A 25,676-nucleotide genomic window follows, 5' to 3' on the forward strand; every position below is an offset into this window, starting at 1 on the left:
GAAAGTGTGCTGGTGGAAAGGGGTCCGTCACGCAGGGATTAACTGGATTGGTCTTGGCGCCGGACCGGGTGCGCAACGTGGTCGAGCGTTGATGAGCTTCCGGGGTGCGACGCGCCGAATCGGTCGAGCAAAAATGGGCGATGGAGAGCGATGGAGAGAGGGGGGGGGGGGGGGGGGGTGGTTTGGAAGAGAAGAGGACGACGAGGGTCGGCCGTGGTGTGTTTTTTTCTCCTTCCAGCCGAAAGGGAGGCAGAGGCAGGGCTGTCGTGCGGCAGCGGCAAGCGCAGGGGAACAGCTCCCGCGGCGGTGCCGTGCCACGACGCTCTCTGGGTGTCATCACGTGTTGGTCTAAGACCCCAGGGCAGGGCAGCTAGAAAGGCCACGCATTCCGTCGCATGTCTTGGAGCTGCTACTCCTTTGTACATTTGTCCCTCTCTAAACATTAAACTAGTACTCCTAGTCCGCTTACCTATGTAGTATATACCTGCGAACTCCCGTACGCCCCAGATCCCAAGGGTATATCGCCCACGACATTGCTCCGCTCTGCCCTCTCTCCAACATGCTCACGCCAAACTCGACAGAGTTGACGCGAGCTGCGCCTTGTCGTATTTGACGTACTTGCCTTTTCCCTTGTCGATCTCGTGGTATCGGTCCCAGAATCGTCCATACAGGGGCTCGATCATGGTCTGCACCTCGCGTGCGAGCTGTGTCTTGACCTCCTTCTCCATCCCATAGCCCTTGTGTTTGGCAATCAGCTCGTCAAAGGCAATGTTGAAGTTCTTCCACTTTTCCTTGAGGCTGTCGCGATCCTTGGAGCTCAGGTTCTTGATGACGCTGGCAGAGTCAACCGAGTGTGCTCCTCCCGATGGTGGCCGCCCGCCGCGATTCGTGTACTGCACGTCGAGCAAGTAGGCCGAAGGTTCTTTCCAAGCATCCAGGTAAGCTTGCGTGCCCTTCTTTCTCCATCCTTCGACGAGCTTCTGAGCACTTCCCATCAGCCCGGCAAGCTCCGAAGACCTTATCATCCTGTCAATAATTGCAACATTGTTTGCGATGAATACGCCTTGTAGAGCTTTGCTCTTGTGCAGCATGCGCGCTTTGGCATCCAACTCCTTCAGCTGCGTGTCGATCATCTCGCCTGCATAGTTTGCAAAGAGCTGTCGCCCATCGGCGCCGACATCGAACGACTTGTGCGACGACGTCGACGCTGCTGCTGGCCCATTGGACCACCCGCCGTCACCGAGCGAGATCAAAACAGAAGTCAGGGGCGTTAGGTAGTTCGTCATTTGTTGCAACCGCGCCATCATCTCTGCAGTCGTGTTTGAAGCGCCTCCATCGATGGGCACCGCAACCAAAGATTGCACCTTGTTGCGCGCGTCTTCAAAGAGCGCGCGAAGGGAGGATTTCGCCGTCTCGCGTATTGGTTTGAGTGCATCGGCAACTGCGCGCTTCAGCTCTCCCGTGTGCTTTTCCAGGCGCAACGAGAGATTTGACACAACGTCGATAATCTCGTATGCAAGGAAGCTATCAGTGAGGAGGTTGTTCTTGACGTGAGTGTTCAACTCCCTCAGAGTCTTGGCAAACTCGTTCAGCGTAGTCTGGCAGGTGGCCATGTACACGCGGGCCCAATCCTCGCGGGCAAAGATATGGCAGATGTTGTTGTACTCTGCTGTCATTATCCCCTCAATCCCCGCGCAGTACGTGCCGATTCCGTTGGTGCCCTGTCGGTAAAGAGCGTCCGCTGTGGTCTTCTTTGCCGTAGAAACGCACGCAGCCGACAGATTTCTCAAGGTATTGGTCATGTATTCCCCACGAACTTCGGCATAGATCTTTGCTGTAGGGGTATCGCGCAGGTCGGTCTGAGATATTTGGGCAACGGAAGCGGCGACGTGTGAGTTTATGGTGCGCAGCTGGGAGACTTTGTCCTCGGGGATAGCTGGAAATGGAAGCTCTGCGCACAGATCAATACACTTGGCGTCTGCAAACACCTTGCGGTCTTACGTTTTGTGATATAATGCAAAGGTTCTACCATCCGCGCATCTTCGCGCAGGATTTCCCGAAAGACATCCTCCAGCTGCTTTGTCCCCCGCTTGAGAAGGGAGTTGAGTTCAGCAATGGCCTGCTGGTTCGAGCGGAGATTGGACTGTTTAAGTTCGCCGAGTGCTTGCGTTGTTCGGTCAAGAGAAGCAATGAAGTCCGCAAGACCGACTTTTTTGGGCCTGGGCGGAATCAGTGAGGAGGTACGGACATGGGGTCAGTGGCGGAACATACCCAGCATTGATAACACGTTCCTCTCGACTCCTTTGATCGAGAGGCTGCCGTATGCGGTCTATTGCTTCGACGACCTTGTCAACGTCTGCGCGACGGTCAGTACTTCTCGAGCATACATGGCAAGGGACGTACTATTGTTGGTGGTCTGCAGGCGCTGGGTGTTGCCATAGATTGGTCGGATAGCGTCCTCGACGCTCTTTCCGCTCGTCTCCAAGCGGTTGAGCGAACCTTGGATCTTCTTGGTCAAGCTCTTCAGCTTCTCCATATTGGCAAACAAGACCTCGACCTCGGCGCTCTCCTCGGCGAGCGCCGCCTTGCGTGGCGCGACCATGATGGCTGTTCAGATCGACAGTCGCAGCCGAGTGGATCTCGGACAGGGTTTCGACGAGGGACGGCGTTTGCGAGGACAGGGCATGAGGGTTTGGGCGCGGCAGGAGCAGGAGTCGGCGGCGGGAGAGAGGGACGTGAACGGGGGATCGCTTTGTTCGATGGCCAGGTGTCGGGGCACAGGTTGGTCAGAAACAGAGCTCGGCCGGGAATTGTACGGGCGCGAGTAAGCAGGTGAAGAAGTGGAGATGGAGGCGGGCGGGCGACAGCGGGCGCGCGCTACCGAAAGGCTGAGGTGTTAGGTTGGCTGCGCTGCTGCCGGGGAGCTCCAGTCGTCGGCGCCGGATCCTCGTTCCAATGACAGCACCTAGCGGGTGGCCGGTTGAGCTCGCTGCCCTGCGGTGCCGTCACCGTGACATCCGATGATCACCTCAACCAGAACCGGACGGCAAACAAACATACCAACTAACTCGCTGTGCTCCAGCTGCTCGTCCAAGTCCCGCTCCCGCCTGCAGGCTAATACTGCAGTTTCGAAACAGGACAAGCACCAGGACCAGACCAGGACCAGATCCTCGCTGGTGTTTCCACGACCTTCCCTGGCCATGAGCTAAGCCAAGACCGTCGCGTCCCCCAGCTATCGTGATGCTGCGCTGCCTCCAACTTTCTCGCCAGTGCTTTGCGCGGTACTTTGGCTTTGCCTTCCTCGCTTTCACTCCGGGCTAACCAATGACTAGGAGTTTCCTGCGCGCTCCTCTTCGCCATCGGCGAAAGACACTCTCTCTGTGGCGCGGCGCTGGCGCATTGGCTTTCGCGACTTGCACCGGGGGTCTTGCGTTGTACGCCTGTTCCCAACAAGCCTCCCACGACTTCTCCCAGGCTCGACGAATCTTTCTACACACCGAATCGAGCTCGCAGGACACCGAAGATCTGTCTCGAAAGCGCACCGAAATAGCTGATCGGCCAAAGGTCATACATCGCGGAAAAGAATTCCAGTATGGAAAGGACGAAGGCAAGCCCGGGCAGCAACCTCCACCGTCGCAAGCAAGGGTTGCGGTCGGCGACGACAAAGAGACTGATATCAGACGAGAGTCGGTATGGGACGGAGTTGTAGTCGCCATTTCGTCGCTGCCAGAGACCGTGTCGGGGCTGCTCGTTCCAGACTGGGTCAGAACACTACCTGCATTCATCAGCAAGCTACAGAATGAGCTCTCAATGGCGCCTGGATCGCTGGCAGAAGAAATCTGGAACGAAGCGCATGATCCTGAAATCAATCCGGAAATCGTGTGGGATGCTCGCGTTCGCATCTCCAGCGATCTGTGCGAGGAGGAGCTGCGCTTTCTTGAGAGGCGCAAGCTCCACCTGCGGCAAGCCCTGGCGCGATACTTGGACTTGGACGAAAAGGAAATCCATCCAGACGACGTGCCCACCATTGCCATGTGTGGCTCCGGCGGCGGCCTTCGTGCCCTGGTCGCTACGTCTTCATCGTATCTCTCAGCCAGCGAGGCCGGTCTGTTCGATTGCGTCACTTACACAGCCGGCGTCAGCGGAAGTTGTTGGCTTCAGGCGCTTTTCTATTCTTCCATTGCTGGGCAAAGCCACCAGCGCCTCATCAACCATTTGAAGAATAGGCTGGGTATTCACATATGCTATCCACCCCCAGCATTGGCCATGATAAACAGCGCTCCAACCAACAAGTATTTGCTCAGTGGCATGGTGGAGAAGTACAAGGGTGTGCCGGGCGCTGACTTTGGCATTGTCGATATTTACGGCCTGCTGCTCGCGGCTCGTCTCATGGTACCCAAGGGCGAACTTGGCATCGACTACACTGACATGAAGATTTCGAACCAACGACGATTTGTGGACAATGGGGTGTTTCCATTGCCGATATATACGGCGGTGCGGCATGAGATACCTCCAGAAGAGCAAAGCTCGAATGTTTCGAAAAAGGAGCCTTGGTTTCAGTGGTTTGAGTGAGTGGCCTTGCCCGTCGATGGCATCGATTGAGCTAACGGCATAGGTTCACGCCATACGAAATGTGGAGTGAAGAGCTCGGGGCTGGGATACCCACGTGGGCTGTTGGACGTCAATTCTACGAGGGCAAAGGACTGTGGCGCGACAACGGACTCGCTCTCCCTGAGCTGCGCATTCCGTTGATGCTCGGCATCTGGGGAAGCGCATTTTGCGCGACACTTTCGCACTACTACAAGGAAATTCGACCCATTCTGCGCGGACTCACTGGTTTCGGGGGCATCGACGAAATGATTGCGGAGAGGGATCAGGACTTGGCCCGGACGCATCCCATAGACCCTGCCGTCATTCCCAACTACGCACTCGGCTTGCAAGGATCACTGCCCCCCACATGTCCAGAGAGCATGTTCACGGCGTCGAATCTGCAGCTCATGGATGCGGGCATGAGCAATAATCTGCCACTATACCCACTGCTCCGGCCCGGTCGTGATGTGGACATGATCATCGCGTTTGATGCGTCGGCAGACGTCAGGACGGACAATTGGCTCAAAGTAGCAGAGGGGTATACCAAGCAGAGAGGAATCGTTGGATGGCCGATTGGAGCAGGCTGGCCCCCTGCCGACTCGTCAGAGGAGCAGGTCCAGCAGGACTTCGAAGCTGCGCAGGCGGAGAGCAAAGAGGACGCAGCAGAAAAGATGGCCGAGGCCCAGGAGGAACAGGAGGCGCAGCAACGGCACCAGGGTCGGATGGGCCAAAAACCACCAAGATACGACCTGGGATACTGCAACGTTTGGGTGGGGACTAGCGAACAGCGAGTATCGGACGAGGCGGGACAGTCTGTGTCGAAGCAAGTGGAGGAAGATTGGGAGCTGATGAGGCCGAACGCGGGCATCACGGTCATCTACTTTCCGTTCCTTGGAAACCCCAAAGTCGAGGGCGTTGATCCAAGAACTTCGGACTTCATGTCAACGTGGAACTTTGTGTATACGCCGGAGGACATTGAAAAGGTGGTGGAGCTGGCGCGGGCCAACTTTGACGAGGGCAAAGAGCAGACGCGGCGGGCAGTGCGGGCCGTGTACGAGCGTAAGAAGACGAGGCGGCTGGAACGCGAGGCGGACGAGAAGGAACGGCGGCGACGATGGAAGCTGAGGAGCGGACGGGCTGGCAAGAAGATGGGCGAGGGCGACCACTGCGACCATTTTAGTTGATAGTACCTACATCCATACATGTACAGGTACCGTCGACCTGCCCGTTGTTCAGATGGATGTTGACGTCAGAGGGTTCGTGGTGGGTTGCCGGATCGTCGCAAGCCCCGCAGCCCCGCAGCCCCGCGACACCTCAGGCAGACGGGAGTCACCCATGTCGGGACGAGGCAGGAACGACACAGGGATCCTGCCAGCCCAGGTACCACGGCACCCACCATCCAGTACATGTACCTAGCCTGTTTCTCCCTAGGCAGACGACTCGAACGGCACGGCTGTACTGCCTGCCTGCCTGCCTGCCTGCCTGTACTTAATCCTCCCGTCGCCCCGACCTCCACCCACCCTCCAACCACCTTCGCCCTCCCTCCCTCCCTCCCTCCCTCCCGTTCCACCGTCGCGCGCCATGTCTTTCACCGGTCCGGCCCAGCAGCCCGAAGCGAGCCAGCATGCCGCCGAGCACGACAAAGAATCCCACCAGCCCCACGGCTTCAAGGAACACCTGATGCACCCTTTCCCCGGCCTGCGCGAGAAGCTCAAAAACACCCATCTCTACGAAGTCAAGGTCCAGGCGACCCACCTGAAAAACAAGATTGGCAAACTGAACAACCTTATCAACCCAAATCACCGCCACGACGAGGAGCACGAGCAGCGCACCGACGCAAAGCGCACAAAGATCGCCGACGGTCACCGCTTTGAAAGCTTTGCCCCAGAAAGAGACAACAATCTGGTCAAGTGGTACGTCGATGGCCGCGACTACTTTTGGGCCGTCAGCGTCGCTTTGGAGCGTGCCAAGGAAACCATTTACATTGCTGATTGGTGGCTCTCTCCGGAGCTGTTCCTCCGTCGTCCGCCCTACTACAACCAGGAATGGCGCCTTGACCAGGTGCTGAAGCGCCGCGCTGAAGCAGGTGTCAAAATCTACGTCATTGTGTACAAGGAAGTCAACCAGGCCTTGACTTGCAACAGCGCCCATACCAAACATGCTCTTAGGAACCTGTGTCCCGAAGGCTCTCCCGGTCACGGCAATATCCATGTCATGAGACACCCTGATCACAACATCTTTGAGAATGCTGGTGACATGACCTTCTACTGGGCTCATCATGAAAAGTTCATCGTCATTGACTATGAATTGGCCTTCATTGGTGGTCTGGATCTTTGCTTTGGTCGTTGGGACAACAAGCAGCATCAGATGGCCGACGTCCATCCCAGCGGTGTTCAACATGAAATCTTCCCCGGGCAAGATTTCAACAACAATCGCATCATGGATTTCCAGTCTGTCGAGGATTGGAAGTCCAACGAGCTTTCAAAGTCCGAGTTCGGCCGCATGCCTTGGCACGACGTGGCCATGGGCTTGATTGGCCCCTGTGTCTACGACATTGCAGAACACTTTGTGCTTCGTTGGAACTTTGTCAAGCGCGACAAGTACAAGCGTGACAAGCGCTTTGATTGGCTTTGCTTGGAGGGCAGACTTGGAGAAGACGAGGATTTGGTCGCTGTACAAAGGCCAAAGTTCCCTGTCGGCGACTACATCCAACACCCTTTGACTCCACTTGATTCCAAGCCATCACTAAAGGGTACCAAAGATGGCAAGATCCATGCTCAATTGGTCCGTAGCAGTGCCGATTGGAGCAGTGGAATCTTGACAGAGCACAGCATCCAAAATGCTTACTGTGAAGTCATCAGAAATGCGCAGCATTATGTTTACATTGAAAACCAGTTCTTCAGTCCGTCAATATCCTTGCCTCTGACCAAAATCAAGATTGCTAACCATAAACTTAGTCACTGCCACTGGCGAGCATCAGTCGCCTATTCACAACGAGATCGGCCGCGCCATAGTCGATGCCTGTGTGAAAGCCGGCAAGGAGGGCCGAAAGTTCCGCATCATTATCATCATACCAGCCATCCCCGGCTTCGCAGGCGACCTCCGCAGTGACGCTGCGACTGGCACGCGTGCCATCATGGACTATCAGTACAAGTCGATTAACCGTGGCGAGCATTCGATTAAGGAGCAAATTCGAAAGCAAGGTGTCAACCCCGATGACCACGTCTTTTGCTTTAATCTGAGAAGTTACGATCGTCTGAATACAACGCCCGCCATGCGCAGGCAAGAGGAAGCGTCGGGCGTCAAGTATGAAGATTTGCAGAGAGCCAACGCAGAGGAGATCATGTCCAGTGGCATCACCGGAGCCAAGGGAGATTCTAGCAGTGAGGGCGGCTATGATTCGGACCTGAACGACGAGGAACGAGAGATTATGGCGGACCGCAAACGCAAATTCGAAGCCAAACGTGAGGCGGCTGGCTTGAGGAGTGACGGTGAAGACCACATAATCAGCAGTGACTCCATTGCGCACCACGCCCTGCAAGATGGTGGAAAGGTTGCGGATGAGCCTTGGGATCCGGAGGACCCAGACTCAGAGAAGGGAAATTTCGTCCAAGAGGAGCTTTACATCCACGGCAAAGTGTGCATTGTAGATGACAGGATTGTACTGTGTGGCAGCTCCAACATCAACGATCGGGTAACTACCATTGTCGCTCATCATAGTTAAAACCATCTGTGCTAACCTTGCTGCTTGTAGTCTCAAATCGGTTTCCACGACTCCGAATTGACCATCGTTATGGAAGATCGTGACACTATGGAATCTGAGATGGACGGACAGCCTTTCGCCGCAGGCCGGCACGCTGCAACTCTGCGTCGCATGCTCTGGCGCGAGCACCTTGGTCTAATCAAATCTCAACCCTTCGACGCGTCAAATGACCCCAACGCCCAGCCGCCGGGTGACTGCCCAAACGACAACCAGGAGGACGACCCCAGCTTTCAATTTATAGCTGATCCACTCAGCGACCAAGTCTGGAACATGTGGACTGGTAATGCTACGCGAAACACGGAAATCTTCAGAGACTTGTTCCATGCCGATCCAGATGACAACAGTAAGTCCCCTCTTGATAGTCACCACAGGCGTGAGGAATCAATCTCACTCAATCCTGCAGTCAAAACTTTTGAGGATTATGCCAAATTTCTTCCACCAACCGACACAACAAAGTCGGACACCCAGCACAAGCAGGGGCACATTTACGACGTCCATCGCAGTGTGGCCGATATCAAGCGTCTGCTGGACGAAATCAAGGGCCACTTGGTTTGGATGCCCCTGGAGTTTTTGCGTGACGCTGAAATGGCCGAGAAGGGTCTACAGGTCAATGCCTACACGGAAAGTATTTACACCTGAGCGCGTTCCTGCACAAGTACACAGGCAGAGAAAATCGCATCGAAAAGGACCTATGATTAATAGCAAATGATAATGAGAACACGAGAAGCCCTTGAGAACAGCACGGGTTCGACTCATTGATGAATCTACCTTGTGAGATGATTCACGAAAAAGCTGCTAGCCTGTCTGGCTGGTAATGGAATGAATGGCAACGCTTGTTGACTACTGGTGTAAGCACGCCGTGACAACACTGACTGCAGCTTTTCGTTCTCGCTGCAATATTCTGCCGCTCACGTCTCCGAGATCAAATTCAAGGCATAACGAACATCACTCTTCCTGTTTCCCCACACGAGCAGAGCGGCCGGTCTGCACTCTTCCAATGCGCCTCGTATTCGCCTTTGTGTATATTCCGCGGCACAGTGCAACGAGGCACGGATTGTCGGCCCCCAAAGCTGACGAGTCCCGCTCTGAGCTCCCTGCTCTGTGCCACAAATCATCGCCCGATGGCCTGTGATGGTAGCACAACAGCCTGAAGAACATGATTCTGCGTGGTGCGGCTTATAAGGAACCATCTAGCCTTGAGCGGCGCGGCGAGTTGAGGTCTGGGTTCTCAAATGCGGTCATCGTTTCTCTTTCCACATGGCACTCTGCAAGCTTTGCTTGACCATTCCCTTCGAAAACCTGCCTCCCTTCCCGGAGTCTCCAGACCACTTTCGTGTGGCCGATCAAGATGACATGCCCGAGCTTTGGTATGGCATCCCAGGCTCCAGAAAGTCGCGCGATGCCCCGAAGGACCCGCTTGGTTTCCCATATCATCAGAATTTTAGTCGTCTCGAAGATTCTGCTGTGACTTGCTCGCTCTGTCGTCTTGTCCAGGCCGGCGTGTTGCGGTGGAAAGAGCTTCATGGCAAAGCACTTCGTACCGATCGGTCGTTTGCCGAGTTCAGAGCAGACAAGCAGCCGTTTCCCGAGAAACAAAGGCTATGGTTGACAAGACGCCCGTCCAATTCAAAAGGGTTTGTGGTGTTGGCCCGGAATCCTACAAGACTCGGGGTGTACTTGCTCGCAGGAGTAAGTTTTGGTGTGAAGGCTGGTGGGTTTTGTCATATTCAGCAGTTGCATCTCATCTGTACTGACAAGCTGCACCCAGGGACTCCTCTCGCGTCCAAAATCCCGCTGAGGCCGGTGGAGGTAAACTCTGGCACATCGACAAGCCTCGACAAAGTAAAGTCGTGGCTGGAAGACTGTGTCGAGAATCATGAGCAATCCACGTCTGGGGATCCGTCGCTACCATCACGCGTGTTGGATATCAGCCCGGGCGGCAATGATATCCAAATCGTGAGCGGTTTGGGATGTTCAGGGGATTATGCTTGCCTGTCATATTGCTGGGGCTCATCGAGAGCTTCCATGTTGACAAAAGACTCCATCTCGGCGCGCAAGTCCAGTATCACGCTGTCCGAGCTTCCGCGAACTATCTTCGATGCTGTTTTGATTGCTCGGCATCTGAGACTAGGATACCTGTGGGTGAGTATGCAAAGACTTTCCGAAATTGGTACCGGTCACAAGAATGCGCTGCTGCCGATCAAATTCCTTCATCCACTGCTCGGAGACACTAGATCCGACCGGTCCCCTTTTCTCAGCGGCCTCTAACACTGGAAGCCTGAAGTCTGGTTGCTGATCACTCGTGTTTAGGTGGACAGTCTTTGCATCTGCCAGGACGACTTGAATGACTGGGCCCAGCAATCGGCTTTGATGAAAGAAATCTACTCCAATGCGCATCTCGTCATCGCAGCAAACCATGCAAACGACAAATCGGTGGGCTGTTTCCATGATCGCACGCACCGCCCAACCTCGATAGTTGAACATCCTGGTTTGGGACACGTCTACGCTCAAATGCTTTTCCCAGCCCAAGAACGTCCGTGGTCGCTCGGGGACGAATCGGAGCCCCTCAGTCAACGTGGGTGGGCATTGCAGGAGCGCCTCCTTTCTCGCAGGACGATCCACTACAATACCCGACAGATGTGCTTTGAGTGTGATCATGGCATTGTCGGCGAGGACGGCAGTGGTAGCAAGTCTCGCTACTGCGATTTACGAAATCCTGAGCCATCGTCCCCTCTGAGCGACTTCTTTCTGTGGAATTCCATTGTGAGGGCGTTTGGACGTCGAAAGCTTAGCGAAGAGACTGACAGGCTGCCTGCCATGAGTGGCCTTGCAAGCAAATTCCAGGCGCGGTTCCGAGCTCAGTACGTCGCTGGTCTCTGGAGCCATGAGCTGATCAGAGGACTGGCGTGGCAAAGTCTCCAAGGGGCCAAGGCTCCATCGCAATACACTGGTCCTAGTTGGAGCTGGGCCGGTTTTGACGGCTGCGCCGCTGGAATTACTTCACAAAATGACAATGTTGCTGTCGCCAGGGTCGTGGATTGGCATGTGGAGTTGAAAGAAGACGCCAATCCTTTCGGTGAGGTGAAGGACGCCTGCCTGCTACTCCACGGCCCGGTGGTGAAGCTCACTCAGAGCAAGACAAAAAGGACTGAGGATGAAATCGAACTGGAATCGGTTGGTCGGACACCGTATCCCCGCTATTGTACGAAATTTTCAATTGAAGACGAGGGATCAATGGTGCGTTTGGATTACAAAACGGATCTGGAATCCAGGGTATGGCTTGATTGGGAGATGCATGTTGTGTTGCTTCAAGGGGAGCTCTTGCATCATGAGGAGCAGTCGGCCCGACAGGATCTTACAGACAGCAAGAAAGCATCCAGTATTACTCTCGGCACTGGGCTCGTTATTGGTAAGAAAAATGGAGGCGATGGAGAGCAATACCAGCGGGTTGGTTGGATGTTTTTGGAAGGCAGAGAGGCAACCTCGCTTCGCGATGATGAGAAAAGCTGGAGGACGGTAAAACTCATCTAAAGAAATGTCTTAGTGATTCTTTATATGTGTACTAGAGGACGACGTTGGACTCGGCACGGATGTTAGCGGCGGGTATAGTCCCAGCGTCCTCGAGGCCGCGCGCCAGGCTGTCCTCGTCTCGCGGCTGCGCAGCGTCAGTGTTGCTGGGGATAGGAAGCGCGAGCACAGGGAGAAGAAGGAGGAGGAGGAGGAGAAGGCGGGAGAAGGCGAGACAGATAGCAAAGATGATGTAGAGCACGCCAAACTGTCGACGGAAGAGGCGCTGTACCTGGCGACGCGGGGCGGCGCGCAGGCAAGGGAGTCTAATATTTAGCTAAGTAAGAGCACGTGTTTGCTCAGGTGGCTAATGACTTCCTGCAGGCGACTGTATATCAGGGCACCCTGCCATGAGGGGTCTCATGAGAGCTCCGGCGCTGTGGCAGCTCACAGCGGCTCAGTCCTAATCGCCGTCGACGGCGCCTGTCGAAGGAATGGCCAGCCCAACGCGTTGGCCGCTCGTTCCGTTTACTTCTCTCAATCATCGTCATACAACAGGACACCCGTTCTGCCTACGGATTTCACCCTCACTAGCCAGCGCACTGAACTCACCAGCGGTATCATGGAAATGGAAGCAGCCAAGCGCCCTATATTACCGCGAATGCTGATGCCCAAGGGAATGGTACCGGACTTGAAGCAGATTGTCGTCATGGCCGACTCCGATTACCTTGTTCGTGGTGTGACAGTGGATCTTCAAATGGAAGAAGACCCAGTGGAAGAATGCGAGAGGCGCCCCAGAAGCTAACCAGGACCTATTCGAGACGTTGGATAACCACATCAAAGACCTCGAGGACCAAGATATTTTGGTCCAGTTTTGGCATGTGCCAGAGAACAAAACCAGGAAGCCGACGCACTGGCAAATGAAGCAAGCACCCCAAACTCCTGTCCAAGCTCAGAGAATACGTGTCGAGTGGAGGAGCAGTTGTGTTTTGCTGTCTGTTTAGCACCCTAATTAGACCACCGACGCTTGACACCTTCTTCCGCACTCACTTCGAGGTTCCTTGGGAAACCGGTTCTTACTAAAGATTGACTGCCCGCATCAACCAGAATGCTGCAGCGACTTTGCCCTTAACATGACGCCTTCCGGCTATGTGCAATCAGAAGGCTTGACACTCCAAAAAATGTCGCGCCCGAAGCTCGGTTGTACGAGCCTATTGACGCCAGGGATCCACAACGAACTGAAACGCCAGCTGCATGGTCGAAGGTTGGACGAGGATCCATTGGGTACATCGGGGACGTCAACAACGAGGAAACGACTGTTCAGATCATTCTCACCATGTGTGGTCTCTAGATTTAGCAGAGTATGCGAGTGGAGCTCGGCGGATGACGCCGAAAAAGAACGAATTCCACTGGTATCAACCCTATTCCTGAACCAAGTGTGGTGTAGAACGCCCAATTACCCCGCGAACGCCTCCAGAATGAAAACGAATGCCAACAGCACCTACGTCTACATTGTGTCCCAAAAGTATTTGGCATAGAAGAAGCGCGAGAATTTAGGATCAATGTTGACAACATGGACATCTCCCTTGCTCGCGTTGCGTATGACAGCTTTGTTGTAGTTTCCAGTGGCCGCATCGGCCTCAACGTCGATACCGAGGGAGCGATAGGCCCTTAACTTCAGTCTGTGAAGTAAGAAAGTCAGCCAATGGCCTTAATGAGGAGTGATAGAGCATGGTGCAGTGACGTACACAACGGCATCCTCTTCAGCGAGGTCGACCTTGCGCTCTCCACCTTCGACGCCCTGCGCCTCAACGTCTTCTAGCTCGCCCTTGAGCCTCTCGAGCTCTTGGCTCAGCCTTTCTTCCTCGATTTCTAGATCGTTGACCTGTTTTGCGACCCGAAACTTCTCCGTGTCAAGTCGCAGAATTTCCGAAGCATGCTCGGCGGGGTTGTGCTGGGCGGCGGCAAGATTGTGTTGTGACTGGAGCGCAGAGAGCTTGCGTGAAAGGGCCTGCAGCGTCGCTTGTTGGTCTTGAATATGATGCTGCCGAAAAGCGCTAAGGTGGGACTGCGAAGTGGTGATTCGGGAGAGCGACGAGCGATCGGGCGCGATGTTGAAGTTGGACGCGCATTGATGGATGAGCTGCAGCTCGGTGAGCTTATGCATGAAGACCAGTCTGCAATCAGAATACCCACAGTGGCAGGATCCTCGTCGAGAAGCATATTGTCAGTGGTGTCTTTCGTGAGGACGGATGGGTGTTGGCGTGCGCAAAGGCTGAGGTTGGGTTTTGTCTTTGTTGACGTTTCTCCGTTTGGGGAGTTAGCGCGAGTTTCGCACGTGCAAAGGCGGTGAGGGGCCCCGATACGTCACGAAGCAGGGAGCACCCGACCAGACCAACGCGGCCCCGGTCGCACGGGTTCCATGCCCGCCCTCCACCACTCACTTCTCTGACCTTCTCACGACCCTCTCCGTTTGTGGTTCTGTCGCTCTTCCTAATCCAACGTCTTGAATCTCGATACCCGCCACCATCTACTGGAACCATGTCGCCATCCCTGCCTTGTAAGCTCCTGGTCACACCTCCGACCGCTGTTCGCACACTCGGAGCACTGCGCTAATGCGAAGTAAATGGCAGATGCGGCCGATGCGGAGAGGTAAGGGCACCTCGAACCAAGAGCATAAGCTGGATACAAGTCTTCGCTGACACGACGTCAAGTCCCCTCAAGCCCGAGGAGCTCCAAGTGCTCCGCGCTCAGTACGAGAAGGAGGGTGATTACGTTGGCATACAAACCAAATTTAACTACGCCTGGGTACAAAGCACCTTGGAGCTCAACATGAGTAGCGCAGTGGCAAATCAAAACTGTTGGCTGACATCCAACAGGGCTTGATCAAATCGACGCAACGGCCGGAGCAGCAAGAGGGCGTCCGTCTACTTTCAGAAATCTTCCGCAACAGTCCTGAGCGCCGCCGTGAATGTCTATATTATCTCGCCCTAGGCAACTACAAACTTGGGAACTATGCCGAAGCGCGCCGCTACAACGATCTGCTCCTAGACCTAGAGCCGGCAAACCTCCAGGCAGGAAGCCTCAAGAGCCTGATTGATGATCGCGTAGCGAAGGAAGGTCTAATGGGTGTGGCAATAGTCAGCGGCATCGCGGTGGCAGCAGGCGTGGTGGGAAGTCTGCTGATCAGGGGTGCCAGGAGGAGGTAAGGGTTCACGAGGTGCTCCGGAGTAGTATTTCGGCAGTCGACAATGGTGGGATGCTGTCAGCCAGCGCCTTCGAGACGTAATGTTAGGGTCAAAAGGAATGGTTGAATTCGCAACAGGCCGGCACACTCAATACCAAGAGCGAGATGTAAGGTAGTTGACCATGTTGGAGTGGTGCAAGCTGTACGTAGTGTAGTGGCATGGCAGTGAGGTCATGATGGCACGAGGTATACCTGTGGCTCCCGTCCGGTTCCATTGACTCGTGCCGTCTCGGCAAAGCGTAATGAATGCCCCGTCGCGGACCACCACTGGTCTAGGTTGCTACCAGCTTTTGACAATTCAGCACGCTCCTCACCACTCCGCTTTGTGCATATCTGCGCTTCCTTTCTTCTTCGCTCCTTAGCTCCTTGGTCGCCTTTATTGCGAATTCGCCTTCACTCGGTTCCTGCAACGACCGCCGACACTTTCTTCAAGGCCCGCCTTGGCACCGACGCATGACGTGAACACGGTCAGACCCTCCCGTCGCCATCTTGCACCGACAGACCCTCTACACAGCCTTCCCAAGACTTGTTGACCACCGCGCATTTTACCCTTACACCCTACAAGGTTGCTTTTTCTGGCGCTGTGCCGGCGGTTACCGCTCGGACAACGTCTGCAAATCTCGCGCTCAACCGCTCACAACTACGCATCATCGACCTTCTAAAACGAATCCCCTGCCCCCCATGGACCAACAGCAAGGCGCCCGTGACATGGTATTTTGTCACGAGTGCCAAAATGAGTGGTACCGCGATGAGCACGGCCTGGCTTGCCCTTCCTGTCACTCCGAGTTCACTGAAATCGTAAGTCGAAAACACGAGCTTATCAGGATCGTACTTGACGCGCCGTCTAGATTGAGGCCGACCACGACCCCCGAGATGACCACATTGCTCGCGATAGCCTAGAAGACGATGACGATGATCTGATTGCTCACAATCCCTGGGCCGTGCCTGATCCCGAGGAACAAGTACCGCGTCCGCATGACTTTGGAAATGGATTTAGTTTGCGTCGAAGTGGTCCAAACAGCTACTCAATAACTGGCACTTGGACAACTGCTATCGATGGACGTCGTGTCGCTGGTGGCGACGAAGGGACTGTACAAGATCCTCTACTCCGCAACTTCGTCAGCATGATGGAAAACATTACTGGTGGTACTTTTCGCGCGCCGAACGCTCATCAGGGTGGACAGCAGGCCGATGGCTCCCATCGTGACCGTTCTGCTAGCCTGGAGGAGAACAGGACTAGAGAAGGACCGCGGTTGACCTACACTTCATCGGCACAGCTTTTCCCAAGAGATGCGAACAACCCAGGACCTCATGTGGTGCCCTTTGACAACCTACACCAGTAAGTCATCTCTATCAGAACTCTATCATAGTCTCATCATACAGGCGAGGAGCAAGGACCTTGTGCTAACTCATTGTCCAAGGGTGATCGCGAGCCTTCTTACTGCACCAACTTTCGACTCCGGCAACGGAGGCGACTATGGACGACCTGCTCCTACTTTCACAAGGCTTTTTGCTAGATTGCTTGGCCACGCCCCTGGAGACTTTGTAGACGAGGAAGATTTTGACCGTATCATGAGCCAATTGATGGAGCAACACGTCTCTGGCGATGCCCCTGGACCTGCTTCTGAAGCTACCATCGCTGCGCTTCCAAAGAAAAGCCTCACCCGCGATATGGTAGGAGGAAAAGAAGTTCCGGATGACTTCCCCGACAGCGAGTTGAAGGGCGAGTGTAGCATTTGCATCGAGGGGGTCCAGATAGGCGAAGAAGTCGCTGTCCTCCCTTGTGGTCACTGGTTCCATCACTCCTGCATTTCCGCCTGGCTGCGCGAACACGACACCTGCCCACATTGTCGCAAGGGAGTCGAAAAGAAAGAAGGCACCGGCAGCGGCGGAGAATGTGGGCCGACCGGGGGTGAAGGGTCATCATCTTCAGGCTCTGGCTCCGGGCCCTCAGCCGGTGGCAGTCCCAATTCCGGTAGCAATACTCGCAGCGGCACCAGCTCCAACATGCCACAGCATGGCCCTTACGACAATTCTGGCTTGCACATGCCTGGTGGATTCGACACCGCAACTTTTGGTAACAACCGCCACCACTCAAATTTTGCGCCATTCCGTACTCATCATACTTTTTTCTCAGCTGGACATGTCCATCCGATGGACCTCTTCGACCTCCAAAGAACTCTTCATCACGAGCCATTTCCAGATGCAATGCACATGCCTTTCGCCTATGAGACGCACGCGGTATACGCCACGGGCCAACCGCACCTTCTCGGATTCTCATCCATTCCGCACGCGGCCTCGACTGCAGGCCAACGCAGACGGAGAAGCAGTCTCAGTCAAATGGCTAGGCTCGTCGGTCACAGCTTCGCGCCTGGCTCGGGTCCCAATAACTTGCAAAGGGCGGAGAGGCAGAGCGTAGGCGATAGACTGAGGAGCTTCTTCCGATGAGAGGCTTGAGATTGTGCCAAATCGAACTTTCTATCAGAACGCCACTTGGAACTGAAATTGTTTCACTGCGAATAATACAGCCGAGCTCTTCCGGCGTCAGAGTTCTCACTCTGGGGTTTCTTTCGAAGCCCGTTCACCTCTCACTGGCACCTAACAGTGAGAAAAAACAGAACTTCCGAGACACTGATCGGGCTGGGTCCCTCTTGAACGATTTGAAGGTTGCCTCAGGAGGTTTTTCTACGCGGATCGGGGGCACGACTTCACCAGTCGTTTGCCAGCCATTGATTGAACAACGGTTGCCCCCCTTCCCCCCCCCCTCCCTTGAATCCTGATTTTATCACTTCAAGTTAAGCCGATGCCTGCTTTGCGAATCTTGTTCTTGTTGGCCCTATTCCCCTCGATTGCTTGCTCGAGTTGAACCTTGTACTATACGCGTCTGGTGGCCCCAAGAAGCAGTCGTCCACAACTCTTTCTGCGCTTTGTGACTTGCAATGGGCCGTTGGGCGAAGGACCTCCGGCTTGATACGAAATTCGATGACGCCAATGATGCAATTCGCTTTCCGGAATATTGGGACTCGGATCAATTTATTAATACCTAACGTTGTAAATTTGTTATGAATCGTACCAAGTTGCTAGGTAATGGCAAGCGGTGTCGATCTGCTGCCACGGGAGCTGGCTTAGACCGCCCAAGTGCAAAATGCGATACTCGCATGTCAACTCCTTTTGGATTTTGATGCTTTTTCTGCCCTCCTTCTTTTCATTGCTGATTGGGTATCTTTATTTGCCCCCCTGAGTATCGATGCAAAACCGATGTCCACCGTCTTGGTCCTAGGTAGAGCTTTTACCAGAGCTAAAGACGCTCACCAACATTTCCCCTTCCTCAGGACTCAAAAACTCGTCAAGTAAGGCGTGCGCCATGTCTACGACCTCCTCGTCAATCCCGGACTCAAGAACCGAACCCAAATTCCAGCGGCCGAGGGCACTGGTCCCATTATCCGCAAGACATTCGCCACCTGTGAATCCACCCGCAGAGGCGTTTGCGTCGTTCTCATCGAGCTCAACGAACGCCAAGCGTGTCAGCCCGACAAGGTGCTTGTGACCAGCGCCGGGAACGGCTGCCAGCTTCACTCGCCGATCGATCAGATGCTTCGTGTCTTGACTCATCAACAGAGTGTACAGTATGCGTGTTGCCAAATTGACAACGTTGACGAGGACCTCGCGGAGAAGGGCTCCAGGAGTTGTCACATACAGACCATCGAGGGAATCATTCATAAGTGTAACGGTGTTTCCAATGAAAAGAGCATGCCTTGCCAGTGCGCTGGATCCAGTCGGCGAGGCAATCATAGCAGAAAAAGTCCGCAATAAGGAAAAACGGAGACGGACCATTCCTTCCTTGGAGAGGGACCGCTGGACTGCGGCCGGTGTTCCACGATTGGTGAGGAGGACAACCATGTAATCCAAGAGCCTTTGGGCGTGAGGCTGCCTGTCTGAGGCAGGAACGCCAGCGATAGGACCGAACGAGCTTGAAGTTACACTTGTTGCCAGAATTCTGAGCATCAAGTGAATGTTGGAAGGAAGCTGAGGCCTCTTCAGTATCAGAAGTGGGAAATCCAGAGGGATCAGCTTCCAGACAGAAGCTGTCGCGTTTTCAGAATGAGCAGCGTTGCGAGATATCAAGAGCAGAAGGGAAAGGCAGCTGGACAGCGGAATTTCTTCATGGGGAGGTCCAGGAATGGGGTTGAGAGCCAGTGTGGCTGATTCCACCACAAGAGGTACGATGGCGTCTGCAAGCGCGACGCTTTTTTGAAAGGGCTCAAAAGCTAGGACGAAGAGTAGGACGTCGACAAGTGGAGAGAGTGGTGAGTACTGCAAAAGTCAGCCACACGAAAAATCTCTTTCAAAAGGACAACTTGCACATGACTCTTTTAAGCACTCCTCCCAAGTGGAAGCTATGATGCGGCAAACATGGGCAGGAAAGTCTTGCATATCGCTGCGATAAAGGGCCAACCCATCATATATCATGGACGAAAGCGGCTTACTTTGATTCGATGGGAGTGCGAACTTGGCCATGGCCTCGACAAACCTGGCATCAGAACCAGGTGTGCGATGATTCAAGAGTCTTCTCAGGAACTAGAAAAGTGAGTCAAAGGCCTTGTGTAGTTGGTATGCTACAAACTTACCCGAAACTTATCATCGTCCTTGTCGAATTCGACTAAGATTTCATTGTGAGATTGTGATTCCTGTATGTCCGTAGGCCCCGGGCTGTTCGCAACCGCTGGTTCAGACAGGGGCAACGGATTCCCGGGGCTTTCGCCAACGGGTCGCTTTCTCTTGGATCCTTTCTTGGGTGTGAGTTGTTTGGACCTATCCCGAGACTTGCTAGGCGAAACCATGACCACGTCCCCGTCGTCGAAGCCGTCGCCAACGAGCGCCGCTCTATTTTTCTTCGGGGTTACTGGACCGACCGGTCCTTTGGCAGTATTGCCTGAGCCATCTTTCAATGTGCGAGTCTTCTGCCTTGCCCTGCCTGCCTCTTGCTTGAGATCATTTTCAAGGAATTTGTTCGCAGCATCGGCTTGTTCCAGCCTCCTTTCCAGGTCTCGAACTTGTGCGAGGTACCTTGCGTTCTCCTCGGCATGGATCTTGTCTTTGAGGCTATCCTTGGTGTTGTGCTCCTTCACGAGTTTTTCGTAATTGCTGCGGATAATGGAGGCTTCTCCGGCCTTGGCCTGGGCTTGGTTTCTGAATGAGTTGCGGTCTCGTTCGACGAGGTCATATTCGCGTCGTAGCTGTGATTGATCAGTGACTGTATCCCGGGTGCATTGGCCCTGTGTCAAACAACCTTGAGCAGTTCCTGGGTTGCGGTGTCAATGTGAGAAGGTTGCGCCAAGCTTTGCGCGGCGTTGGCGACGCCAGCGTGTCTGTTTAGACGGTGCTGGTAGAAGGCATCTCTGTCGTCGCGAGGCTGGTACGCGGGCGCAGGCGACGGAGCAGCCGGGACGCGTGGATTCACGTCGTCGAGGTTGATGACGTCCTCGTCGTCAAAGCCATAGTCGGACTCATGATACTCGGCGGGCTTCTGGGTTTGGGCCCTGTGCTGGGTGGAAAGCAAGGCCTGGGCCTCAATCTCGCGCCAGGTGTTTGCTGGAAGGTCTTCGAGGTCGTCGGCAAAGCCGAACTCGTCGTCTTCGGTGGCCATGCCATTGGTGGTGCAGGTGGTGAAGATGGGCGGCTACTGGGTAAGCACAGGCCGTCGGCGTTCACATGCGCTTCGGGACCGACACGGAGTGGGCGCGACGGCCGCTCTGGTTGCAGTGAGATGATGATGGCCTTGGCGCGCAGCTTGACGTAAATCAATCAGGCTCCACTGCACTCCTCTCTGCGCTCACTTCACAGCTTCAACTTGTCAACACTCTTCTGCCGTCGCCTCAGAGAGCCCTCCCCAAGCGCCCGCCTCCGCGCTCCTCCCCGGCACCCTACGCGCCCTCCGTTCGAAGCCCATCACCCGCGCCTCATATCCCACCTTGGCGGCCCTGCCAACCCAAAACCTGTCTAAGGCACCGCGCATAAACACAATCCGCCGTCGCTCCCGCCTCGCCCCTGTCCGTGGGCTTTGAAATACACACCGGCGCATAGCCAGGTCGCCAAACGGCAGTCGCGCCGCTGCGGCGACACCTTCGCCGCCATGACCAAGCCACGCAGAGACGTCAAATTCCAGCACAGAGAGCACCGGGGCAGCGGCAGCAGTGGGAAGGGCAGGAGACCCAGCGCGTCTGAGATCAGCGAGACAGCCTCGGATCCCGGCAGTCCGTCGAGGAATGGAGCCGTTGCAAAGGCTGAGGTTTGGATCCTGTAGACCACCCGCCCACCGGACAAGGCTGACAGATGGCTACAGGAACCGCCAACATCAGAATATGAAAAGAAAAAGCAAACCTTCATCACCCGGACCATTTGGACCCTGGTCATGATTGCTGGCTTCTTTTGGGCAATGTTCTCGGGTCACATCTACATCATCATGATTGTTACCGCTGTCCAAATCATATCCTTCAAGGAGGTCATTGCAATCGCCAATGTACCTAGCCGCGCTCGAAGCTTGAGATTTACCAAGAGCCTCAATTGGTATTTCTTGGGAACCACCATGTACTTTCTGTACGGGGAGAGTGTGATCTACTACTTCAAGCACATCATCCTCGTGGATAAGGTGCTACTTCCCTTTGCAACCCACCACCGGTTCATCAGTTTCATGCTCTACGTCACTGGTTGGTCAATCCTTATCCGCTTTTGTTGTTCGACGCTCATCATGGGACAGGTTTTGTCTTCTTTGTCGTCTCCCTGCAAAAGGGTCACTATAAGTTCCAGTTTACGCAGTTCGCGTGGACTCACATGGCGCTATACCTGATCGTCGTGCAGGCCCACTTCATCATGAACAACATTTTTGAGGGCATGATCTGGTTCTTCCTTCCCGCGTCCCTGGTCATCACCAACGATATCTTTGCCTACATCTGTGGCATCACCTTTGGCCGCACCCAGCTGATCAAAATTTCTCCCAAGAAGACTGTCGAAGGCTTCATCGGTGCATGGATCTTCACCATCATATTCGGTCTGTTCCTGACAAACGTGCTGATGAGGTATACATACTTCATCTGTCCAGTCAATGTGGGTTCACCCTGTCCAAACTCCATCCCTTACCTTGACTGACTTGCCTAGGACCTCGGCGCAAACTTCTTCACCGGCCTTGAATGTGATATTAACCCGGTATTCCTTCCCCATACGTACCGCCTGCCCTTCATTCCGCCGCACTGGACACATATTCCAAGCACCATTACCGTGTCACCTATGCAATTTCACATTCTCGTCTTCGCCTCGTTCGCTTCCCTGATTGCTCCTTTTGGAGGATTTTTCGCATCTGGGTTGAAGCGCACCTTCAAGATCAAGGACTTTGGTGATTCTATTCCTGGACATGGCGGTATGACAGACCGCATGGATTGCCAATTCATCATGGGTTTCTTCGCCTTCATGTACTACTCGAGCTTCATTGCGGTACACAAGGCAAGCGTAGGAAGTGTTATCGAACAGGCGATTACTGGCCTTACCCCCGAACAGCAAATGGAAGTTGTCAAAGGCCTCAGCAAGCACTTGGTCAATCAGGGGGTGATTTCGAACCAGGTCAGTCTTGCGACCTCTCTTCTGTTCCCTCCCTAGATTTCGCTAACAAGTTGATCTAGGTCCTTGAGTTCATCTCCGGGGAATTGACGCGGAGATAAGCCACGGAAGTCGTCTTAAGCCGGTGTCCTCTCTTCAACCTGACAAGCGGGGTCCGACCAAGACCCAAAAACCGCTCGAGGGATAGCGCAGACACCTTTTCCTGAATACTCTTAATATTGATTTTCCAAATCATCATGCCAAAGGCGATGAAAAGCATGGACCAAGGGGCGGCCCTGCCAGATTAGTGACACTGGTAGACACCAGTCGTCAGGGGGATGGCATAATGGTTGTGGAGCTTGTGTGAAAGGAGATTGCCTCTTCCCTTTTAGAAAATTATTAAATCATGCGAAAACCAGTCGGACGGCTCATCATGACATGTGAACTGATGAGGATTGTCCAGGAATGCCCGTCTGTTGATATTCAACAGTATGGGGTGCGTGAACGAAGTGAGATTTGCATTTGTCTGAATTGACCTGTTACATGATGCGGAATAAAAGAAAAGATCCAACCCGAGCCTTTTCACAGAAAATCGAAAACAAGATCAGAACATTGACAGAAATCCCAACAGCTCTACAACTTCTCGTCCCTCTTGCAGCAAGTGTTCTTTTGCACCTCCACCGACGTCCCGTTCTTGTTGCTCGGCACGTCAATGCTAGGATTTCCCTCGAAGAAATCCGACGGCCTCAGGTTGATCTGCAAGATCTCGACGGGCATGACCGGCCAGTCCTCGACGCGAGGGTTGTGCGTCAGACCAAACACACTCCAGACAACCACGTCGTCATTTTCCACGCTTTCGTCGCGTGCCACGGCGTCAGCCACACCGCCAACCTCCTTGGTCGACTGGAGCGTGAAGCGACCGCCGGCGTAGAGCTCATTGTCTTTGTGCTTGGTCACCCAAACATGGTGATGGGCGAATTTTGCGCGCTTTGATTGGGCAGACTCTGGGTCTGCAAGAAGCAGCTGCGTTGGCGGCGGGACGAACTTGTACGAGACGGGCTTCCCGCTGATGCCATTTTTCCGCGCCGAGTTGATGATCCTGAAGATGCGATTGTTTTGTGGTGCTGCGTCGGCAAAGGACGAGGTCTTGATAGGGGTTTGACGAATCTCGTACATATTTCCGCGAGGGTTGGTTTTCGGGTTCATGGGTACGGGAAGGGACTCTTCCTGAATGACAGTATTTGAATGCCCGTCGATTGCGGGGTCTATGCGGGCGCAGAAAATGTGCTGGTGGTTCTGGGCCAAGACGCCAGGGTTCACGACGTTTCCGTAGTCTGAGGTCTTGCCAGGATCAATATTGACCACGGATACGATGCCAGTGGCGCGGGCCTCGATGTCGATGCCACCTGATTGGTCGAACTTGTAGGCGAAGATGTACTCGTAGTTGGCGAGAGTGATGATGAACTGGACCACAAGCTCGCGTCGCCGAGTGACAACTGCCCTTCCAGTGCGCCAGTTAGTGTGCTTCCAACCGATTCCGTCGTCCTGTTCGTGGAGACAGATGACATTCGGGTGAACATCTGGCTTTCCGTCGGATCCAACGATGACAGCATCGAAGTACTAGTTCCCGATCTTCTTAGCATTACAGTAGCATGGAGGGTACGGCGCTCGGACAGGTCTTACCTTGATTACGCCCAGGCAGTCGCAGCCAAGACGGAGGTTGTTGGCGCAGTTTCCAGCGCCACCATCACCAAAGTCGAATGCTTGTTTTCTTTGGAATGGGTTCCTCTAATTGACGGCTCAGAGTGAATTCTTGCAACATAGGGATAGGGGGTCTTACGGGATCGGCGTAGGGCACAGTCATTTCGCTGATGCTCAACCGGTGCATGACACTCCTGCCGTCATAGTGAACATCGTGAATGACAGCTCCCTCCCTGGGGTTGAACGAAACCCTGAATCTCCACTTCTGCCACTCGACCAAGCTTTCATCAGTGACCTTGAAGGACGGCCCGTCGGGCTGAATGACATTGAGGGGCTTGAGGTCTTTTCTCGTTCCGTTTGGCAGCATCTCGGGGACGTAATCAGCAGTTCGGCAGTGATCCAGCACCTTCTTGGCGTTGGTCTTTTCGGAAAGGCCGTCACCCTTTCCACCCGTAGCCAAACGATCGATGCGAATGATCTCTTGCTTGTGGGCGTCCATGACAGGGATGAGAGGTAAGGGGAAGGCGTAAAAGTTGGAATCAGGGTTTCCAGATCGCGTGTCTTGGGCGAAGATCAAGCCTTGAAAGTAGCGCCTGTTTTCATCCTCGGGATCGAGGCCTCCATAAGGCCAGGGCTCAATGACAACCTCGAAGCCTTCTGGAAGTTCGAATTCGGCCAAAGCATCTTGAAAGAGCTTTGAAGCTTTACAGACCTCGACCAACGTGGAAAACTCGGACCTGACTCATGATCAGCGAGATGATCGAGGTATTCCGTTTCAGAAGAAACGTACAGCGTAAGTGTTGCCTGGAATTCTTTTCCAATGACTTCGTGAGCAACTCGTTGGCCCCTCTCGACGTCGATGATAGACTCTTGGTACTGAGGGACTCTATCACTGCCGATGACGTCGTACATGCACTTGGCAAGTCGTGGGGGTCTTGGAGACGTGGGGGAGAGGTAGCCGCTGTGTTCAAGGTCGAGAAACTTCTTCAGCTCGGCCTTGGATGGCTCCTGAAGAAAGATTTCTCTGAAGTCGATTGCCGTTCCAGGGTGAAGGGCAAGGACGATGTCCCTGGCGCGTTGAGTCTCCTCTAAGGAGAGGATTTGCAGAGGGTGGGGAGCCATTTCTTCGGTACCAGATCGAACAACGGACAGGAGGAGAGAATGGTTAGAGATGCAGGAGCCATGGCTAGAAGACTGGGTGGTGAGGTCTTATACTACGAAGAAAGGCCAAGAAAGGCAAGTACAGCCAGCCAGTCATCCAGCCATCCCGATGTCAGG

General features: G+C 54.3%; 10 protein-coding genes across 10 annotated transcripts; 6 read left to right on the forward strand and 4 right to left on the reverse strand.

The window, feature by feature from the left end:
- Nucleotides 1-520: 520 nt before the first annotated feature.
- IWZ02DRAFT_313312 (Cullin repeat-like-containing domain protein) lies at nucleotides 521-2,916 on the reverse strand. Its single transcript, XM_066764094.1, has 4 exons — nucleotides 2,404-2,916; nucleotides 2,272-2,356; nucleotides 2,002-2,219; nucleotides 521-1,951 (listed from the first exon to the last, which is right to left on the reverse strand). Exons 1-4 carry the CDS (start codon nucleotides 2,600-2,602, stop codon nucleotides 564-566), a joined length of 1,890 nt encoding a protein of 629 aa, XP_066621223.1. The 5' UTR covers nucleotides 2,603-2,916; the 3' UTR covers nucleotides 521-563.
- A 61-nt stretch (nucleotides 2,917-2,977) lies between these two features.
- Nucleotides 2,978-5,807, forward strand: IWZ02DRAFT_313320 (acyl transferase/acyl hydrolase/lysophospholipase). The gene is made up of 3 exons (XM_066764095.1): nucleotides 2,978-3,281; nucleotides 3,333-4,568; nucleotides 4,616-5,807. The coding sequence occupies exons 1-3, from the start codon at nucleotides 3,241-3,243 to the stop codon at nucleotides 5,772-5,774; spliced, it is 2,436 nt and encodes an 811-aa protein (XP_066621224.1). The 5' UTR covers nucleotides 2,978-3,240; the 3' UTR covers nucleotides 5,775-5,807.
- Nucleotides 5,808-6,270: 463 nt separating this feature from the next.
- On the forward strand, nucleotides 6,271-8,992 carry IWZ02DRAFT_470570 (uncharacterized protein; the record flags this gene model as incomplete). The annotated part of the gene is made up of 3 exons (XM_066768805.1): nucleotides 6,271-7,492; nucleotides 7,548-8,284; nucleotides 8,345-8,992. The coding sequence occupies 3 exons, from the start codon at nucleotides 6,271-6,273 to the stop codon at nucleotides 8,990-8,992; spliced, it is 2,607 nt and encodes an 868-aa protein (XP_066621225.1).
- A 239-nt stretch (nucleotides 8,993-9,231) lies between these two features.
- On the forward strand, nucleotides 9,232-12,057 carry IWZ02DRAFT_313333 (heterokaryon incompatibility protein-domain-containing protein). The gene is made up of 3 exons (XM_066764096.1): nucleotides 9,232-10,064; nucleotides 10,122-10,495; nucleotides 10,664-12,057. Exons 1-3 carry the CDS (start codon nucleotides 9,611-9,613, stop codon nucleotides 11,882-11,884), a joined length of 2,049 nt encoding a protein of 682 aa, XP_066621226.1. The 5' UTR covers nucleotides 9,232-9,610; the 3' UTR covers nucleotides 11,885-12,057.
- IWZ02DRAFT_313380 (uncharacterized protein) lies at nucleotides 12,041-12,889 on the forward strand. Its single transcript, XM_066764097.1, has one exon. The coding sequence runs from the start codon at nucleotides 12,231-12,233 to the stop codon at nucleotides 12,663-12,665; it is 435 nt and encodes a 144-aa protein (XP_066621227.1). The 5' UTR covers nucleotides 12,041-12,230; the 3' UTR covers nucleotides 12,666-12,889.
- Nucleotides 12,890-13,367: 478 nt separating this feature from the next.
- IWZ02DRAFT_434590 (kinetochore protein-like protein spc24) lies at nucleotides 13,368-14,083 on the reverse strand (the record flags this gene model as incomplete). The annotated part of the gene is made up of 3 exons (XM_066766377.1): nucleotides 13,368-13,542; nucleotides 13,609-14,018; nucleotides 14,057-14,083. The coding sequence occupies 3 exons, from the start codon at nucleotides 14,081-14,083 to the stop codon at nucleotides 13,368-13,370; spliced, it is 612 nt and encodes a 203-aa protein (XP_066621228.1).
- A 489-nt stretch (nucleotides 14,084-14,572) lies between these two features.
- IWZ02DRAFT_356800 (uncharacterized protein) lies at nucleotides 14,573-16,976 on the forward strand (the record flags this gene model as incomplete). The annotated part of the gene is made up of 5 exons (XM_066764310.1): nucleotides 14,573-14,668; nucleotides 14,740-14,991; nucleotides 15,609-15,905; nucleotides 15,956-16,446; nucleotides 16,529-16,976. Coding segments are annotated over 5 exons (1,584 nt in total), but the record flags the coding sequence as incomplete, so codon positions are not given.
- Nucleotides 16,977-18,383: 1,407 nt separating this feature from the next.
- On the reverse strand, nucleotides 18,384-20,754 carry IWZ02DRAFT_492003 (uncharacterized protein; the record flags this gene model as incomplete). The annotated part of the gene is made up of 4 exons (XM_066769807.1): nucleotides 18,384-19,421; nucleotides 19,521-19,685; nucleotides 19,736-20,344; nucleotides 20,398-20,754. 4 exons carry the CDS (start codon nucleotides 20,752-20,754, stop codon nucleotides 18,384-18,386), a joined length of 2,169 nt encoding a protein of 722 aa, XP_066621230.1.
- A 142-nt stretch (nucleotides 20,755-20,896) lies between these two features.
- Nucleotides 20,897-22,285, forward strand: IWZ02DRAFT_456067 (cytidylyltransferase family-domain-containing protein). The gene is made up of 3 exons (XM_066767828.1): nucleotides 20,897-21,396; nucleotides 21,451-21,814; nucleotides 21,865-22,285. Exons 1-3 carry the CDS (start codon nucleotides 21,241-21,243, stop codon nucleotides 22,251-22,253), a joined length of 909 nt encoding a protein of 302 aa, XP_066621231.1. The 5' UTR covers nucleotides 20,897-21,240; the 3' UTR covers nucleotides 22,254-22,285.
- An 868-nt stretch (nucleotides 22,286-23,153) lies between these two features.
- Nucleotides 23,154-25,675, reverse strand: IWZ02DRAFT_313586 (copper amine oxidase). Its single transcript, XM_066764100.1, has 4 exons — nucleotides 25,189-25,675; nucleotides 24,538-25,135; nucleotides 24,381-24,485; nucleotides 23,154-24,317 (listed from the first exon to the last, which is right to left on the reverse strand). Exons 1-4 carry the CDS (start codon nucleotides 25,518-25,520, stop codon nucleotides 23,331-23,333), a joined length of 2,022 nt encoding a protein of 673 aa, XP_066621232.1. The 5' UTR covers nucleotides 25,521-25,675; the 3' UTR covers nucleotides 23,154-23,330.
- Between the last annotated feature and the right edge of the window lies 1 nt (nucleotide 25,676).

Source organism: Phyllosticta citriasiana (genome assembly GCF_038021145.1).
Source record: "Phyllosticta citriasiana strain CBS 120426 chromosome Unknown IWZ02scaffold_9, whole genome shotgun sequence".
NCBI classification, from domain to species: Eukaryota; Fungi; Ascomycota; class Dothideomycetes; order Botryosphaeriales; family Phyllostictaceae; genus Phyllosticta; species Phyllosticta citriasiana.